The sequence below is a fragment of the Leptinotarsa decemlineata genome, unplaced genomic scaffold (assembly GCF_025532065.1).
Source record: "Leptinotarsa decemlineata unplaced genomic scaffold, Ldec_3_MD MMD2_tig00000882_RagTag_RagTag, whole genome shotgun sequence".
NCBI lineage: Eukaryota > Metazoa > Arthropoda > Insecta > Coleoptera > Chrysomelidae > Leptinotarsa > Leptinotarsa decemlineata.
In genome coordinates, this window is record NW_027412556.1 from 5,628,887 (window position 1) to 5,648,028 (window position 19,142).

A 19,142-nucleotide genomic window follows, 5' to 3' on the forward strand; every position below is an offset into this window, starting at 1 on the left:
AACCTAACTTCTTCTTCTTGGCTTTTGGGTTTCATTAACTTGAAGTTGTTTGTAAAAAGCCTCTGCCATTCGGATAATTAGCCAGTCATCTATAAATAAATAACAATGTGGATAGTTTAAATATCCTTGATAAGTGGATTGAAATTACTTAAACATCGAGTGAGCAGTCAATTAATCGAAAACAATGTACGTTATCTCAATATTGGTGCAATAGGAGTTTTCCTCGAGCTCTCTCTGATAGCGTTTCCCATTCGTAAACACCAATATGTATTCTGATGTCGCTCTGACATAAATAATGAGAAGGAACACTCAAGCGATGCCTTTGATTTGAAAAAGCCAATTTTCATAAACTCCACTACTTTGTGTGGACGAAATACAGCGTAAAGTTCCAATATTCTGTGGCGTTACCAATATCATAGGAGAGGATCGAATCCACAGAAGTAGTTTGAGTGAAAATATCATATCTCTGACTAGGTACTCAGAGGACACAAAGAATAGTATAACCCTGTTCTGTGATTAGGATTTCCAAAATGGTTTTTCTGCTTGTTTGTCTGCTTAAACCTTGAACCATAATAAAAAATGCTTTATCACCTATTCCTCTATAATATTTCTAAGATACAATGTACAGAGTACATTATATCTACACTCCTCCTAGTCCACAAGGTGAAGCGCCGATGGGAGGCGCCCACACTTGAGTTTACGGGTTGCTCTCTGCCCAATAGAGCTTCTTATTTTAGCATTCAGTTTAAGACTTCCCGCTTCCTGTTGAAGCTTACGCTAGATTTATCGAGATATTGTGATTCCGATACCTCATATCAGGTTTGTCACTAATTCTTGAGCTTATACGGAATTCATTCGTATAAGAACTCGCGTCGTATGAAATATCCGATTGTATCAGGATTTGTATATTTGGGGAAATTACGAAATAGGACCAACCTTCGACAAGGGGGTACCTAAGGTAAGGGAAAAAAATCCGTATTCTTCCAATGACGTCACATATGGTGGAAGGTCATCCTCGTTTCCTTCAGGTTTGGAGTCCAGCTACCCTACCCTTTCGGCTGATGACGTCACATATTAGTGTAATGAGCTCTAAAATACAACAGAAAATTTCTGGTGTATCGCTTCAACCAATAGAAACTCACTATCCTTTCGAATAAATCAATGGATAAATCCATTGCGGTGGACTCATCAATGAATCTAAGAACTCTCTTTTTACTCAACTAATTTCTCCATTGTTGATTGTTTTTTACGAAAGTCTAGAAGGGCCTCAATAATCTAGTATATATTTACATAATAATTTAGTATATATTTACATCTGTAAATTTACAATTATAGCTGTGAATTTACAGTTATAAGTTATAGTTATAAATTCATAGTTCACATTGTGAATTCTGGTCAGCTGTCTAAAGACACCAGGAAATTTTCGAATAATTGCAGTTCCACTTTCTTCAAATTTGATAGAAGGAAGCTTCTCCTACAGCATGAATTGAATAAATTATTATAATCGAGTGTTTATTTAGAAATACAACTAGTATTACCAATATAAATAATAATATATTTCAATAATTTTGGAGCAATATATAACAGCAGAATGTGAATGAAGCATTTTCATTTTTTTTAACAGTCATAAGTATGTACAGAATAAATTTCAAAACATACAAACAAAATAATTACTTAACATTAGTTACAAAAATAAATATATTTTAATTTCAAAACACAATAAAAAATATATACTATGGACTTTAAACTTAATGTACTCCGAAGAATCGACATTTGGTTTTGAATTCACACTTCAACTCTCATTAATCCGTTTTGACTATTTGTCCCTAAACTAGAACCGTCCAGAGAGTCTAGATCTAGAGCACTTTCTATCATAGTTGTGTCTTGTAAAAGACGAAGTCTACTCGCACTGAACAAACTATTTTCTTTTTCTTGTATGGTCAAATCGTTATCCAGTTTCATGTCATGAAACCGAGTCTTTTCATTGATGGCTATTAAGTGGTTCTCTCTCAGAATTACAGTGTCTAGGTGGAGGTCTTCTACATTCACAGCTGTCTCTTTTAGCCCAGTATTTTTATTGCGGGGGGAATTTATATTGTCCTCAAAACTTTGTGATTTACTCAACGGTATCTGATTCGAAGAAGTGATGTTGTTGTATACAGGTGAATTGGTGAGGCTGGGTTGTGACTTATACTGTTGCGAGTCATCTTGAGACCCTTGCAGTTGTAGTGCTGGAGCAATAGCTAATGGCTGTTCGCTGCTCACTAAATGAGTTACGCTGCCAGCATTGCTTTCTGAAATAAAAAATCAAATTGTAATCTGTAGCTATCTAGTAATTACTAAATGGGCTTAAAAGTTCGTAGGCTAACATACAGGTGACGCTACTAGTATTAAATCCATAATTTTTAGTTAACCCTAGCCTTCAAAAGACACAGGAACAAATTTCACAGCTATTCACGGCCCCATTTGGAGGAAAAAAAAGTGCCGTTTCATCAAGTCAATGCACCGTGTCTCAAATCATTGAAAACGATGGCAAACTTGCATGAAATGGGCTTCGAATTGCTTCCGCATCCACCGTATTCTCCAGATCAGGCCCCCATCGACTTTTTCCTGTCGTGAGACCTTAAGAGAATGCTCGTTGGAAAAAAATTTAGCGTCGATGAAGAGTTAATCGTCGAAACTGAGGCCTTTTGAGGCTAAAAACAAATCGTATTATAAAAATGGTATCAAGAAACTGTATGATCGCTATAATCGTTGTATCGTCCTTGAAGGCAATCATAAATTAATAATAAAATCCGATTATATTAAAAAAACCTTTGTTTTCTATGTTAGCCTAGGAACTTTTTAGCCCAACTGTTATATTTATGTACACCATCGGAAGATTCTTACAGAATCCTCCCTTACATTTTCCACTTCACATTTACAGATCATAATGTAATTTCCAATAACAAATATGACAGGTACACAGATAGATACAGTTTTAGTAGGTGAAAAATGTTAATATCACTAGGTTACGAAACAAGTAAGCAATAGATCTCAGTCGATGAATATATATTGGTTATTTTATGTGTATGAATTGTTTGCTAGCAAATAAGACAGAAAAAATCCAGCTGAATTCAGTACAGTGATCAAATATTTATCTTATTCCAAGTTAGAACAACAAGATTTCATACTTGGAAAACAAAAACTTCAATGATGAAAATTCAGTCAAAAAACAATATGCATATACAAGGAAGGCAATACAAAAATACAAATCATACATTGAAAATTATTATCAATAGAATCTGTACATAAATATTTTTCCTTTTTCTAGTAATATCAAAGCTTTCCATTCATAAAATGAGAAAAGATTAAAAACTAAACCATTAATAAGACAAAGCAACAGCAAAAATAATGAAATAAAACCTATTTAGGACATGCATAAATTGCAAACTTACCAGCCACAACCGTATCAGAAAGCCTCCACCAACATACGGAATGCAAGAACAAGAAAATAATGATGCAAAATTCGTAAAACTAATTTGTATTTGGTCTTATACAACGGAAGAAGTACTTACTCAATTCAAACAAATAAAATAGAAACTCATTCAAGACAAACTCATATTAATAGCTGAACAAATTAAAAAAAAAGCAGATGCCTTCTTTTTGGAAACTTGCGATCTTTATGAGTTAGCTATTTTCTTTCTTTCCTGTTTTGCACAAAGTTAGATTTCAGAAGGTTGACAACTCCTTCACAAATTGTTGATCGCATTCAAAATATACACTAGCACCGAAAATGTTGTTCTTATTGAATTTTTATGAGTAATCTGAAACTAGTTCAAGGCATAGAGTGAGTGACCACTATTTCTCCGTTGGAATATTTTTTACAAAGCAGACAGAGCACGTCAAATTGTCGAGTTTACAAAAGAACTGCTTACAAGAACCCCAAAATATAATACCATATGAAATCAATGGCTGCACATGGGCATAGTAATAAACAGACTTGATCTCTCAAGTATCGTATTACATCACAAATAGACCTTAATCTGTTATTTAATGAGTTCATATGGGTTTGCCAAGTGAAAACCTAAGAATTTAGTGTGATCAAATATTAGAATAGACTTATTTTGGTGATATTTAGTTTAGACATATTTGTCTCTGATCATCTGACCATACTATTTGACATGGTTGAAGCTTTGGTTGAGTTCCTGTTACAATGACTGATGTGTCATCTGCGAACTGGTATGCATTTTCTAGATTCAAGACTTTGGGTAAGGTGTTTACATATAGAAGGAAGAGTATTGGTCCCAGGATCGAGCCTTGAGGTACACCCCGCCTAATTATGATTCTACTAGATATATAATGATTTTGTAAACTCATGCTAACAACTTGGGATCGATTTGATAGGTATAACCTAATGAGTTCACAACCCACACGAGTTAACATTCAAAAATTAAGTAACCTAAAAGTTCCTAACTCATTTTTTAGAAAATCTGGAAGATATTTTCATAGTTGCTGAACTTCTCTCCTTCCTAAAGACTCGTCACCTCTCTGGTGTAAAGCTTCATTTCAACAGTGAATTATCAACTAATAGTTTCAATTTAGGCACTTGATATTTATTACTTTCAAATCCCACTTGAGTACACTTAGAAATTCATTTAAAATTATTCTGTATATACATCCGGCTAAACTCCGGCGTTGGAAAATTGCTGACCATAAAGTTGGAAGTCAATTGTCGATCGCTTTTTTTATCTATACAATAATCATCTAGTGCATGCACATTTTCATAAACGCAGTTGCTTTTGGGTCTCAAGACCTGCGTTAAAGGTGGTCGTTTAACTAGGCCAAAGTTCAAATTGTAACGTTTTTCTGGAGGAGTATAAGGCCTCGTTGGAAAATCTAAAGGAGGGAGAGGTGGTGGATTACGGCTGTGCCGAGTTTGACACTTTGTAGCCTCGTCTTCATCAGTTATATGCTTCAGTTGGGGAAGCGAGTGACTGCTTTTGAAGTACTCCAGAGGAGGATCATTCGCCGATTGCTTTTTATTATTATTGTGCCTAAGTAATGATGCTCGAGGAGATATTACTTTCTGGGCTGAACAACTTTTGGACGGAATAATTTGATTGGCATGTTGAAAGTGCTTTTTGAAGGGACTGTACATACCGGTAGTTTCTGTGGTTTGACGATAAATTCCAGGGATTTCGGTTGTGTTTGCGGTTATTTGTTGGGGCCCATTCTGAAAAAAAAATTAATGTTTTTTCTCGTTTATTGAAAAGGAAGTGATGCTAAGTATTTTTTAATTTTCAAAACACACTCGTCACTTACTTGAGAATGAATTCCATAACTTTTCAAAGGTAAAGTTGGTTCATTCGTAATAGGTCGATCAAGTTCTGAGCGATAGTTTTCTGTTACTAGTCCTCGCCTGTAAAGTAAATGTTTGATGAACCATTTGTGTATGTTTTCTTTGTATATCTTCAGGTTCAATTTTCTCTATTATTTTTATTATTCATTCACATTACCTATCGATGAGAGATGGTGTTATGGGACCACACAGTATATGAAAACAATTCAAACACACATTTCCCTGCGAATATGGATTGAAATTTTCTTGACCTCTTTTACTGGTAAAGGAGCCTTTTATCTGAAAATAGAAAATCATTATTCTAATGAACAATAACAAATAAGTATGACGAGTGATGCCGATATTTATTTGTTGGTATAAAAGGAAAATTTATGTATCTTCAGAGACAAACAATATAAACTTTGGTACTGTCAATGGATTTCTGCACATGCATCTAAAATGAGATGATAAATTTTAAGAGAGATAATTTTTTTGGCTTTCACTTTTTCATCTTCATACAAAAAATTGTGTGTGAACTTCCAAAAGAAGTAAGAAAGCAATAAAGTTTCAAATAAACTCTTCACAAAGAGTTGTGAATCATGCGTAGAAGTTACTTTCAGATACAAACTGGAACAAAAAGTCCTCTTGAAACAACTACCTTCACATGAAACTTGAATAACATGATATTTTCGAAATAACTACTTCCATGTGAACATTGAATTATACGAAAATTATTTGTTACAGAATTAAATTTTTTGTATACAGATGGAGAAGTAAAAGCTAAAGATTTTTTTCCAAAAGATGATGAAGTAATTGAAACGAAATGATATGGCTACTGCTTCAAACAAACTAACCCTTTTGTGAGAATTACTTATATGACTTTGGGTCGTTTCATAAAATTCATTGGTAGATACTTAATTAATTATTCTGTAAATACATTATATTTTATAATACATATTTATTGTATGTAAATGATCTCACTAACTTGAATATTAGCAGTATATTTACTCTATTTGCAGGTGATGCAACTATTGAATGGCACACTAAAGATAAAAATACTCTTAGCCAAATGACCTCTATAGATCTAGCTGGAATGAAAAAGTGGTGTAATGCTAATGACATTAGATATGGGATAGCAATGATCTTCAATCTACAAAAGAGAGCGTGTAGATACATATGCCATGTTAACCATCAAACTTCATGTAAGATACTCACGCTAACATCAATCTTCATGTTAGAATGAACTAGTTAAGTTCATAAGCATAAACTACATTTATTAAAATGTGACACTGCACATTACTAGCGCAAACAGCCAATATATACCTTTATTAATCCCCAGAACCACCCTATACCAAAATTCAATTATTCACAATGGTACAAAAATGTTCAACTATCTACCGAAGCAAATTGAAAATATTCATAGCACTCCGAAATTCAGAAGGGCTGTAAATACATTTTTAATCACAAGATTCTTTTATGATTTGAGCGAGATTTTCAAAAAAAAATTTGAATAGCTGTGATAGCAGTACAAAATATGTCGTATCCATGTCCCACACTAACTAGTGTGAAGTATAGGTGTGTATGCATGAGTGATAATAATAATAATAATAATGCAGTCAAGCTGCTGGAAAATAATTCCATGAAAATCAAAAAATAAATAGATAAGTACTCTTTGATCATTCCCATATTGATTTCAATTTAAGAGCCACCGGTATACAGCTTTTTCAGCCTATTGGGCATCGTCAGTACCGGGCAGGCGGTCCTCGATTGAAGACAAAATGAGAAAAAACCAAGAAAGTACTTGATAAAAATAGCTGCGTAAACGCAATCGAGGACCGCCTGCCCGGTACTGACGATGCCCAATAGGCTGAAACAGCTGTATACCGGTGGCTCTTAAATTGAAATCAATATGGGAATGATCAAAGAGTACTTATCTATTTATTTTTTGATTTTCATGGAATTATTTTCCAGCAGCTTGACTGCATTAACCTTTCTAGATTTTATATATATATATATATATATATATATATATATATATATATATATATATATATATATATATATACACACACACATATATACAGATATATATATGTATGTACTTTTTAACTGCCTGTTTCAAAAATCGAAACATTTTATTAAACTATTTTATGGTGGATATATGTATATATATTATGTTAATATTTTGATCATCTGACAACTCTGTTATATTTTGTGTTCATAACCAATTGATATAGAATAAATTAGGGAAAACTGTTTATATATCTATTTTACTGTATTGTTGTAAAACTATGTTATAGTAGCATGACTGTATAAATACATTTATAAGTTCATCCACTTTCAAGATCCGACAATCCATATTGGTTTGCATAACTTTAATTTTATTTTATTCAATTATCATGACCACCTGCTCATTTTGAGCAGTTACGATTAATGTACTATTATTTTTTATTTTTATTTATTATTTGTTCAATTACAATGAAGTAAAATGCCCAGATGAGCGTAGAACATGTCAGTGTAATAAATATACAGTTAAAAACATTTAAAAATTGAAATCAATTAAATGTGAGACATTTTAGCAGGTAAAATCTGAAGGGATGGTATCTTTAAAATATTCATCAGTTGAGTAGTATGCTCTATTTAGAAGAAAGTTTTTAAGTTTATTTTTGAGTGTTGTTTTAGAGAGGCTTCTTAGTGCATTTGGAAGTTTGTTATAGATTTTTATTAGAGTATACGGTATATTTTTCTGAATATAAGTAAAATTAGGAATATTAGTAACCAAATCTGCTTTATTTCTTGTTGGGTAGATGTGTGCTTTATCAAAGTCGTTAAAAAGCTTTGAATTGCTTTTAATAAACATTATGCTGTCAAGAATATACTGACTGTATAGGGTCAGTACTTTCTTTTCTATGAATAAAGGTTTACAGCTATCAGTTTGTTTGGATTTATAAATAATTCTTAGGCAACGTTTTTGAAGTGAAAAAATTTTTTTAACGTTCACAGATGCACCCCAAAAAATTAAGCCGTATTTAAGTCTTGAGTGGACTTGTGCATAATAGACAGACATTGACGCTTGAACATTTATTGTTTTAGTGATGACTCTTAGGGCATAGCAATGCCTTGCAACATTTTCTGACAAAGTATCCAGATGAGATTTCCAATCCAGTCTAAAATCTAGCTCAATTCCCAGGAATTTTGAACTTTTACTAGTTGTTATTGTTGATTTACCATCCGAAAAAGTATAATCATTTTCAGCTGACTGTGAGAATTTGATTGCCTGTGTTTTATTAGGGTTCAGCTTTAGGTGATTTTGTGCAAACCAAGCTTCCAGGGTACTTAAAGCATCGAACACATTTCTTTCCAAGTCATCTCCATTTCGTTCTTCAAGGATAACGGTTGTGTCATCAGCAAATTGTATAGTGTTTAAGTTGTTGTCCATTTGTAGTTCATTGGTATAGAGAATGTACAGCATTCATTACATTTAGAAGCTTTGTCAATAAGAATTATATTCTTAAGATAATGAAGATAATGATGACTTTGTACTTATACTTCGAAAAATAAATGAAATACGGGTTAAAGGCTCAGTTCGGTAAAATATGTAAACAACTAAAAGTGTGTGCAATGAAAAGAAAAAAAAAAGTTATTTACATCCTCATTAGTAGTTTGATTACTGGTAGTGAGGTAGGTATGAAATCCAGCCAAACCCAAAATACTCCAAACACTGAAAAAACAAATGATGGCCACCACTACACTCGGTGGAGACTCTTTCACTGCATCCAAGAAAGGGTGGTCCTCTTTTGTCACTGGAACACCAAAAAAATTATTAGTACACGTGAATTTTTTTTGTAACGACTTCTTACTCAAAATAAGATGAGCTACAGCACAGGCGAATATAAAGACCGCTAAAAATGCCAGCGACACAATAAACATATAAAAAAATCTGTAATTTCTTCGACCAACACAATTTCCCACCTACAAAAAAAATTGTTATCATAATCGAAACACAATGTCCATTTAAAAGTGTACCCATGGGCAGTGATGGTCAAACCTATCAACACAGTTATCACATAAGCTACAGTGTGATGCTCTCGGCGGCCTGAATATTTTGCATGTGAAACAATATTTCAGCTTGATTGTTTGACCTTTCACAAGTACTTCTTTCGTACGAGGAGGGGGCCTATATGTAGGACTATTTGCTGAATTAGTGACTTCTGGAAATGAAAATTTTGTAAATGTACTTACTATGGATTAGACACAAACTCATTCAGTTGAACAATTATGATAAAAACCATCTTTTTCAAAAGAATATATGAAGTTTTTTTGAAAATTTCTTCAGGAGCCATATATTCGACCATTTTACAATCTGAAAGTTATAGTATACAATTCGAATGGCATAAAAACTAAATAGTTACCGAACGTCGGCAGTTTCTATGTATGGCATGGGCGGCGTGGTGTAATTCACGGGATCTAACCATTATTTTTATGTGGGAGGTTCTATATGATATTAACTAGTAAATTTATCAGACCCAGTACATGAGTCTTCTATTTAGATGTTTCGTTTGACTTCGTATAGACTATACACATCTTCTCCCTGTTCTAGTCTATAATGTTATAATAAATAATAATAGAAAGTATTTATTGTGTCATAAAATATAAAATTACACACGAAAGGACAAAGGTCATTTAAAATGATATCAATTAGGCTCAAAACACAGGTTAAAAACATAATAAAAACAAACTGACAGGATTAAAATTTTCGAAAATATACTGATTTCAGCTGTCCATTTAGGATAGCCTCTTTGCGATTTTTCTTCAGAGTAGGAGCAGATGAATTACGATACTCTTAAGGAACATCATTAAGCAGATACGGTACTAAGTAAGATAAAGATGCCTCGAAAAATGAAGAGGGATTATAACTAGAGTAGAAAATCTATCACCTATATTCCTCAGTAATCTGTTGTGAATATCCTCCGTTTGGAATATTTTTGAGGCAAGGTACTTGGATAGTCCAGTAGGCAAGATCTTGTCTCTTTACTTTTTATAATGACAATATAACCATATAGGTTACCGAAGGTTTGGGTTAAGCGAAAAAAAATATAATGTCTAATCATTCATTTATTATTAGTCGTATTTTTTTGTCTCCAATCGGAATCAATGGAATAACCAGAATTACTCGCACCAAAGAAATGCCAAAAATAACACTGGCGATATTAACAATTTTGACACGTATTCCAACAAATAATTTTTGATTTCATGTTAAACCCTACCCTACTAAAAAAAATTCCTTCGAATGAGATGGAATAAAAAGCAGCAGTTGGACAGGAATCAAGGAGCATAAAAACGAAGTAAATAGTAATTCTGGAATGAGGATCATAACAAATAAACACAGTTTGTTTGTAGTCAAACAAAAGAGGAGTTTGTTATCACTTAATTGCAATAGTAAAACGTCAAAACCTTTTATATTCGAACGTAATTTTTTTGCCAAAAACAACACCGTAATCATGCACCAGCCACCGTATTCACCAGATTTGCCCCCTGCGACTTTTTCCTATTCCCAAGATTGAAGAGACCCATGACTGGACGGCGTTTTGCGACGATTAAGGAGATAAAAACCGAATTGTCGAGAGAGCTCAAGAACATACCAAAAAGAGGATAAATTAGAAATTGGCGAATAAATAAATTTTTTTTTTGAGGAAAGTGAGAATTCAACTCATTTTTCTGAAGACACCTCGTATATTGTCAATTCAGATTTTTGTAAAAGGGGGTGATCCCATAAAATTAATGAAAATATAAATTATAACTGAGTTTTGGAAGTAGGCCCTTTAATTTTTGAAGATTCATAGAAATCGAAGTATATTTGCATTCAAATGAGACTTTGATGTATTGTAAAGATACCGTGTTGAATTTATATTTATTTATCTGAATTTGATAACACTTATCTTCGAAACACCATTAGTAATATCTAATCTAAGAAAGTCAATAAAAAATTGAAACATACCAATTTGCTTTTCAACATATGCGGCTTCTTCTGAACTAGCCCTAGGTATAATACCAGGATCGGTCAGACTTGTACGTAATAAGGAAGACATTGTGAATATAAATAGCATTGCACCAATTATTGGAATTGCTATAGTTACATTTTCAGCCAGATATTTACAGCTAAAATTGTTAAGATGAGTAACTGGTAGGGTTGACATCTATTTTATATACTTACTCAAATATAAAAAACAGCATGCTGGTTAAAGTTATCAAAAATACTGTTAACAGAAATACTCCAGAGTTAGGCGCCGTCATTAGTCTACCGTTACAATAAAACCTATTCCTTCCTTGAAAAATTTCCCATTTTCTCGTTGGTCGCTCTCTAGCCATATCTGATTTATTAGTTAACTTACCTGAAATGTACAAATTCATATATTACACAAGCATATCACACACATATAAAAAATCTTTGTCTTTTTATATCTAACTTCACCGAGTTATGTAAGACATAATTTTCCCAGGAAGGTATGGCAAAACCATCAACAACATTTGAAGATATTTCTGGATATAGTGAAAGTAAATAATAACTTTTTTCTATATATATATACATAAACATTTATTTTATAGTAACAAAGTTGGTGTTCAATTTAATGGGCATAAGATATCTAATGAATATTTCCAAAACTGAAAGGGGTATATTTTTACGAGAGATTAATTTTTTCCCACATTTTTTTTGTATTAAGATGGAGAAGTAGAAAGCCAAAACAAAACCTTTTTTTCCCAAAACATTGTCCCCTTGCTCCGAAGTTATGTTTCTGACTTGAAGTATTTTCTCAAATGAACGCAAATTTTTAAATGTTATATAATAATGCTTAGAATAGATTCGTGCACCAGTCTTGAGGCGCAAGTCTTGATAAGTCTCGAACAGGATAATTAATTTTCAGCAGTAATATTCCAGTGTTACTTTTATTCACTGTTAATATTCATAAACAAGTATAGATATTGTATTATACATACTTCCTCATAATATCAAAGTGCACAAATCATAAGTTATTAGTAATAATAAACAAAACAATAATTATTATGACTTGAATCTTGCAACTGATGACTGGCGTGAGAATCCACCCATAGAGCCAACTGACAATGAAGGATTTCCAAGTCAATCAAAAGTGAATTTTTTTTCCTCATCAACCATTAGGTTTGACTCTTTCATTGAAGACAGTGCCGTCATTAAATAACATTTGAAATGAAATATCTATATACTCCATTGCAAACAAACCCGAGTTATCGAAGGCATGCAAAATTAACTGAGAAACTTTTGAAATGCTTTGTTTATTTAAATGATAGTTGTTTAAGGTCAACTTCCAAAGTTTTTATTAGAAGCATAGTTTTTTTTTCTTTTCCCCACATTTGACAAGTCAACTGAAGTTCGATGAGAGAAATCGAATCATACTTTTATTCTGAAATAAACTTACAAACTAAATAAAAGTTTATCACTAATTCAACTCATATTTTATGTATATTCCTCGTATTTGACACACACAGATGTTTTCATTCTAGTACTGAACTGAAAACACATTTCAATAGATCGAACATATAAAAGTATCACTACGTTACAAGGTTCACAAGGAAAAAATTCCCAAAAATAATTGTTACATTCACTATAAATGTATCTCAATTCTCAATTTATTATCTATCCTATACTTTTTTTTGACACTTTTGGCATCTGTCATTAGTCATCCTCATCACTGTCACTGTCAAATTGAAGTTGTCTAAGATCCGAAGAGGGTCTCTCAGCAGTTTGAACTTGGCTCCCTGGGTCAGATGGGGAGAAAATTTTAATTCGACTAATTTTAAATATTTTTTGTTTGAAATGTGTGGAAACTCATCTGGTTGGAGTTGGGATGTTTCTGCAACGTTACATGGTCGACTAATGACCAAGCTCCCAAAAAATCGTGAATTTATTACAGCTTCACGGGGACACGATACAAATCTTCATATGTTGAAGAAGACTATCCTTGTTTTCGTTATGGTTCCTAAAAAGTATTTTCCGTTGTCGAAGTAAATGACTGGAGATCTTCCCATTTCATAAAACGGGGTAATGCTAAAACGGATTGAAATCTATTTCGAGACTAATAGAACTGACTTTCTTGCAAGTGGGCATATATATTAACAACTTTTGTTCAGATCTAAAAAATAATGGTTCATTGAAATCTGGTGGGATGGTAGCCTGGTGGGTTGATAAGGGTGGTTTGATCTATTCAATCGACCACTGTGTGAACAGGTGGTTCAAACCGCAAGGCTGGACGATCGATTTTCACTTCTTATCGTCCAATTCGTGTTAGGAATCACACGTTAAAAGGTAATACCTCTCACTCTGACATCAAGCAATTTTACAAGGTTCGCATTTAATTTTTTATCATTGTATCTCTGACAAATTGAATATTTTCTGACACATTTCAGGAATTTTTTTGTTGATATCGACAGCTTCGATAAACTTCAATCCTTTTTTTAATTGTTTCATCACTTTCGCTATAGGGATAAACGCTGGGTTTAGTGGTTTCCAGCGGTTCAAAAGCCTATTTATTGCTGAAAGTGGTAGACAGAAATCGCTGAATCAAGTTGCTGGTTAGAAATAAGGCCCCTTTTTCTTCGCTTACTATTTACGTCGTATAATTTGACAGTTGACAGCTCTAACTCTAATTTAACGGAGCGTTGTCCGTTTCTTTGTCTTGGACAGCCATGTATAAAGAAAATAGTTGAGTGTGATTACCGACATAACCTATAATTAGGTTAAAGTTATGTCGAAGAGTGTGATGTAAATAAATAAACCTAACCTTACTTTCTGAAGGTAAAAATAACTACTGTTGTTAATTTAATGGAGAATGGAAAAATAAACGATGTTTCAGATGAATCTCAGGAAAATGACAAAAAATTCAAAGCCAAAGGTATTTTGAAAATCACGCAGCCGACTTAGTTGTATTTGTGGATGTTTTTCAGCTGCAGTTTTCTTGGCGGGTGTGTCTGGAATATCAGCAGCTATAGGATTTGGAACAACTATTGCTTCTGCCAAGAAACAAGATCCAAAATATTTTGGAAAGGGAATGGTGCCTACAAGAGAATTACCAGAAAGCGGAGCAAGTCTAGCATTACGAGCTTTAGGATGGGGAACACTTTATGCTTTTGTGGGCTGTGGCATATTATTTTATAGCATTTGGAAAATATCAGGAGCTCAAAATGTGTGTGTTATAGAAATTCTTTAAGTATTTCCTTTGCGAATAATGGCGTTTCTTTTAGATGGAAGAATTCAGGTATAAAGTTGGATCGGTGTTACCAAGAATTCCAAAAAACAATCCTCCTATTGGCAGAACCGAATTCAGTGGCTTGACAGATCTCTTAGATTATTTGCAGCATCAGAAAGGAAATAAGGATTAATTTATTTTCCCCTTGTTTTTTTTTGTTGAATTAAATGTAAATATAAGACTCATGCCTGGTAGTTAACTTTGATACATGAAAATACCTGAAGAAATTACAAGCAAAAGCATTCAGTCCCAAAACCATGGAGGGCATTAGTTGAAAAAAAAATTATTTTGATTGTGGCATGAAGAGCAACTTATTTTGACCATACTTTGAAAAAGATGCACCTAAAACGACAAAGAATCCTAATTTTACCAATACCATTAGAAAGCTGATATCAAAAACTACCTTGTATCCAAGAGTCGGTGCAGTAAATAGACTGACTGGGTTTGATATCCTCTACTATGAGGGACAAGTTTACTGGATATCAACTTTTTCAAGGATTCTAGTTGAAATTTTCTAGACAATTTTTTTGCAGTATTATGTGAAAAATAATGTTGATTTTATTTGTTCATTTTTCATGTCAACATCAGAAAGTAGGAAGCCAGAGAATTTTCCAATAATATTAAGTTTTCTTGTTTTTGAATCTAAATATAAATTATCAGTGTCATTAATAGTTTTAGTTTAACTGGTGGTATCTTAAAAAAAATCCAAAACTTTTAACATTTATTATATTCAATAGTCCAACTTATATAATTATTGAAATAAATCACTTCAGTATATTTCAAAAAATCTAACTTAATTGTAAATCCAAGTCGGGGATTTTAAAACCTTATTTCGAAATTATATTATTTCAAAGAGGGTTAACAGTGAAAATAAAATTCCTTGAAATAATTCTGAACATCATTGTTCAATCGTAGGAGTTTGCTTTATGTTTTGGCAAGAAATGAAAATTTTCTGGTACAGGGCCTAAAAGCATTTCACTAATTTTTATCCAATCCGAAGCAGATGGAGATGCCATAAGAGTTTCCAGTTCATCCCTTCCTTTATAAAACGGTGGCCTTTCATTTATTTTTTGAGGTGGACACTCCAACAAACCAACTGGAACATATCTATATAAGAATGATAACCACTCCAACATAAATCTTCTTGTATTCTCCACTCCTTTGTTGTCTGAACCCCAATGTTCCAGTCCGTAGTTCGTATATTTTTTCAAAATATCAAACCTCTCTGAACTAGATATGTCCCAGAGCTTCTGTTCTTTAATCTCTTTGAATATCCATGGTTTGATTAGGGCTCCTCTCCCTATCATAACTCCAGCTAACTGTGGTACAGTCTCTTTTGCTTTCATATAATCCTGATAAGTCAGAATGTCTCCATTGCCTAATACAGGAATAGGTGCTGCTACTTCTGCTACAGTTTTGATATATTCCCAATTGGCAGATTTTGTGTAGCGCTGTTCTCTTGATCTACCATGAATTGTGATGAGGCTTGCTCCACAGTCCCTCATTTTTGGTGCCTAAAAATGTCCACGTCAAATTTGATATTTTATTCCAACATTCTGAGAGCTAGCAAATACTCCCAAGTTAAATATTGTCGGCCTAACTGTAAAACTATGTAACTGCCATTTATAGTTTTCCTCTCAAGTCATTTCAGTATGAATCAATATAGCAACAATTTATTTTCCCAAAAAGCATATAATGTTTATACTAGAGAACAAAGTTGAGACGACTTTTTAAAATTGGTTTTCCAATGTTAATTTTATCTAGTGTAAAAGGATAAATAAATTGAAAAAAAAGAAATAGAAATCTTGGCAATGGTTTCTTTTCATGCATTCAATACAATACTTACCAAAATATGTGCCACATTCTCATTATTATAAACCCCCATTCTCATTTTTATAGTCAGTGGTATAGGCAAAATATCACTCAAATTTTGTACGCAGGATTCTAATACTTTGGGTCTTCGAAGTAACCCGCATCCTCCGCCTTGTTTGTACACTAACTCTATAGGACAACCTAGATTCAAATCAATGAAATCTATTTCCGTTTCATTTGTCAATAACTGTCCACATTTCGTGAGCAGATGAGGATTGTTTGCACAAAGTTGTACTCCAAATATATCTTCACTCTTATGACGTTTCACCAGTGCCCATTCTTGAGGAGCACCCTGCAACAAAGCTGAACACATTGCCATCTCACCACAAGTGACGTCAACTCCAAATTCTTTACATATACGTCTGAACGGAAGATTACCGACTGTGGTTAGTGGACTCAAAAATAGTTTATCATTCCAGTTTATTTGTAGTTTCTCTCTTTTTCGCAAAGTAATGATATCTTCATCTGTAACTGTACCACTGAGTACCTTAATTTCCTCACAGTTGGTTTCATGTTTCTCAGTTTTGAACTAAAAAAGGTTTATTTAAATGAAAATACTGTAGTTGTCCACTTTAGCTTTTGGGTAAAATTTACATGCAGAAGTTAGTATTGAATAATTGACGAATTACACCATTAATTTATCCATTTTGGATCTAACAATGAAACATTTTTATTTAATATACTTGATATGGAAATCCACATTCTCCGAACATCATTCAAAAATGGCTTTTGAAAACTTTATATATGTTACTTAATAAATGAAAGTCTCACCCCTTTCTTCCTCAGGTCATTGTATTTCACTAGGGCTTCTGATAAATCAAAATTATAAGTTCTTTTTCTAAGGGCTGTCTGAATGTTATATTCCAAATGATTTTTTGTTGGAGGTCCCGAAGATGTGAACTGTGCATATTTTTCTTCATCAACTTCATTTCTTCCTTCCGATGAAATATGTTCACTGCCAAACCTGCAAGCCAAACCTCTACTACATTTACCTGAGATTTGGTAATTGTAACAATGTTCACCTATGTCCTTCGGTTTAAGTTCCAGATATTTACTGGCATCATGTAAGAAATCACAATTCTTTCTTTCACACTTGGGAGTTTCGCCGTCCAAAGTACTTATTAGGGAACTACATAATTCTTGAGATCTCTCAATCCGAAATGTTGGTCCTCGAGATTTATTTTGACCCTTTAGTTTTTTCTTTTCCTTCTTGGAAAGCTTTTGCTTTTTGGGTGCAGGTTCTTCGTCATCATGTTGATCTTTGTGAATGAATAACTTTTCTTTGTCTTTATCAGATACGAGATCAAGATTGAGTTCTTTCTTTTGTTCTGCAATAATGTATCTGAAATAATATACAAATCTACTTGAAGATTATATATACAGGCCATGATTAAGTGTAACATTGTTTTCGAAGTGATAGTTCGTATACGTTACAGGAAAACTTTTAATGATAAGAACTCATACTGGATTACAAACATATCCCACTTACTCGCTTTTTATTTTACATATTCCAATTGAAGTCATTTTTATAATTTAGGAAGTGTCTGAATTAAGGTTAGAACCTAACCTAAATTCATCAAAACAACACATCCATAATCATTCTTCTTATTTTCAATTTCAATGGCTTCAACTTTCATAGTTATTCAGGCAAGTTTTATATAAATCAACTTTGGTATTGGGGAGGATTCCCACAGTTTCGTCGAACGAACGTTTTGTGACTGATCAGGTACTGCGAATGGAAAATTTCAATGGACTGGAAAGATTCATCGAAATATTCCAACTTTTTCCGTTGACGAAAGATGAGAATGTAGATTATGACAAATATGTTGACCGAGGTGGACAGTTTTCTGATAAGTACTGAAATTATTATTGGTGGGTACCTACCAACTGAATGCATTTTTGGCGTGTTTTCCGATGATGTAAAACTTGAAATTTATTTAACTTCATCCGATAAATTTTCTCACTGATCACAGAGTTATAAAATATATTATTTTTTGACACAGGTCTATGGATATGTAGTATAATGTTGTTTATCTTCACTTATTTCATTAAAAACTCATACGATTCTACTCATCTGTGTATGTAAAATATAACCTCCAATCACAAAAAATATTTGAGTGAGAAAGTTTCTTGTGGTTTTTTCAAAACTACAAAAGTGACTTATACTTTTTGACAATTACTCGTTCAAATCTGCTCAAGATTTATAGGTATCTAGGAGACACGACTTGCAAGGTTTAATTTTATGAGAAATTTTTTCATACTTGAAGGGTGGAGGTTGGAAAGTTTTCTGTCGAAAATGATTAATTTGGTCGAGTTCTTTATCTGATTAGCCTGACCTACAAGAATTCTCATACAAAATTTCAAGAATATTGTTTCCTGAGAATAATCTGCTGACCTGCAAAAAAGTTCTTTTCTAAATTAACGATTTCAGAAGTGAACGAATCTCGTCGCCGATATATTTAACAAAAGTTTGTTTTCGCATGAGCATTGTACGTGACTAAACCACATAAACAAAGAATATATTTCAGTGATTTTTGCTGCATATCAGTAGTTTTACTATTACTTGCCTTTCTGACAAACAATTTGTATCGATCCAATTTCAACCCTTTATTTGACTAAGTTGTAAACGTTATATAACTTCTGAATTGAAGATCTGTTGGACAGAAAAT

General features: G+C 32.9%; 3 protein-coding genes across 4 annotated transcripts; 1 reads left to right on the forward strand and 2 right to left on the reverse strand.

The window, feature by feature from the left end:
* Window positions 1-1,534: 1,534 nt before the first annotated feature.
* On the reverse strand, window positions 1,535-13,018 carry app (Palmitoyltransferase app). 2 transcript variants are annotated; one of them, XM_023169832.2, is made up of 10 exons: window positions 12,775-13,018; window positions 11,535-11,712; window positions 11,319-11,479; window positions 9,347-9,531; window positions 9,181-9,292; window positions 8,969-9,123; window positions 5,499-5,620; window positions 5,305-5,401; window positions 5,143-5,215; window positions 1,535-2,294 (listed from the first exon to the last, which is right to left on the reverse strand). In XM_023169832.2, the coding sequence occupies exons 2-10, from the start codon at window positions 11,687-11,689 to the stop codon at window positions 1,786-1,788; spliced, it is 1,569 nt and encodes a 522-aa protein (XP_023025600.2). In that variant the 5' UTR covers window positions 11,690-11,712; window positions 12,775-13,018; the 3' UTR covers window positions 1,535-1,785. The 2 variants fall into 2 exon arrangements, with proteins under 2 accessions (XP_023025600.2, XP_023025606.2); XM_023169838.2 differs by lacking the exon at window positions 12,775-13,018 and adding an exon at window positions 12,579-12,596.
* A 1,043-nt stretch (window positions 13,019-14,061) lies between these two features.
* LOC111513596 (transmembrane protein 242) lies at window positions 14,062-14,795 on the forward strand. Its single transcript, XM_023169821.2, has 3 exons — window positions 14,062-14,247; window positions 14,300-14,538; window positions 14,597-14,795. Exons 1-3 carry the CDS (start codon window positions 14,178-14,180, stop codon window positions 14,732-14,734), a joined length of 447 nt encoding a protein of 148 aa, XP_023025589.1. The 5' UTR covers window positions 14,062-14,177; the 3' UTR covers window positions 14,735-14,795.
* Window positions 14,796-15,309: 514 nt separating this feature from the next.
* Dus3 (Dihydrouridine synthase 3) lies at window positions 15,310-18,096 on the reverse strand. Its single transcript, XM_023169810.2, has 4 exons — window positions 17,963-18,096; window positions 17,245-17,815; window positions 16,448-17,002; window positions 15,310-16,115 (listed from the first exon to the last, which is right to left on the reverse strand). Exons 1-4 carry the CDS (start codon window positions 17,995-17,997, stop codon window positions 15,507-15,509), a joined length of 1,770 nt encoding a protein of 589 aa, XP_023025578.1. The 5' UTR covers window positions 17,998-18,096; the 3' UTR covers window positions 15,310-15,506.
* Window positions 18,097-19,142: the final 1,046 nt, after the last annotated feature.

Bases quoted from the DNA above. Each gene is read 5' to 3' on its own strand.
- app (XM_023169832.2), bottom strand. From the start codon at position 11,689: ATGGCTAGAGAGCGACCAACGAGAAAATGGGAAATTTTTCAAGGAAGG. The intron at 9,124-9,180 runs GTAAGAAGTCGT...TTGGTGTTCCAG, and splicing joins TGTAGCTCATCTTATTTTGA to TGACAAAAGAGGACCACCCT. The intron at 2,295-5,142 runs GTATGTACAGTC...TTTTTATTTCAG, and splicing joins TCAAACCACAGAAACTACCG to AAAGCAATGCTGGCAGCGTA.
- LOC111513596 (XM_023169821.2), top strand. From the start codon at position 14,178: ATGGAGAATGGAAAAATAAACGATGTTTCAGATGAATCTCAGGAAAAT. The intron at 14,248-14,299 runs GTATTTTGAAAA...GATGTTTTTCAG, and splicing joins CAAAAAATTCAAAGCCAAAG to CTGCAGTTTTCTTGGCGGGT. The intron at 14,539-14,596 runs GTGTGTGTTATA...CGTTTCTTTTAG, and splicing joins AAATATCAGGAGCTCAAAAT to ATGGAAGAATTCAGGTATAA.
- Dus3 (XM_023169810.2), bottom strand. From the start codon at position 17,997: ATGACTTCAATTGGAATATGTAAAATAAAAAGCGA. The intron at 17,816-17,962 runs GTAAGTGGGATA...ATATTATTTCAG, and splicing joins ATATGTAAAATAAAAAGCGA to ATACATTATTGCAGAACAAA. The intron at 16,116-16,447 runs GTAAGTATTGTA...GGACATTTTTAG, and splicing joins AGAATGTGGCACATATTTTG to GCACCAAAAATGAGGGACTG.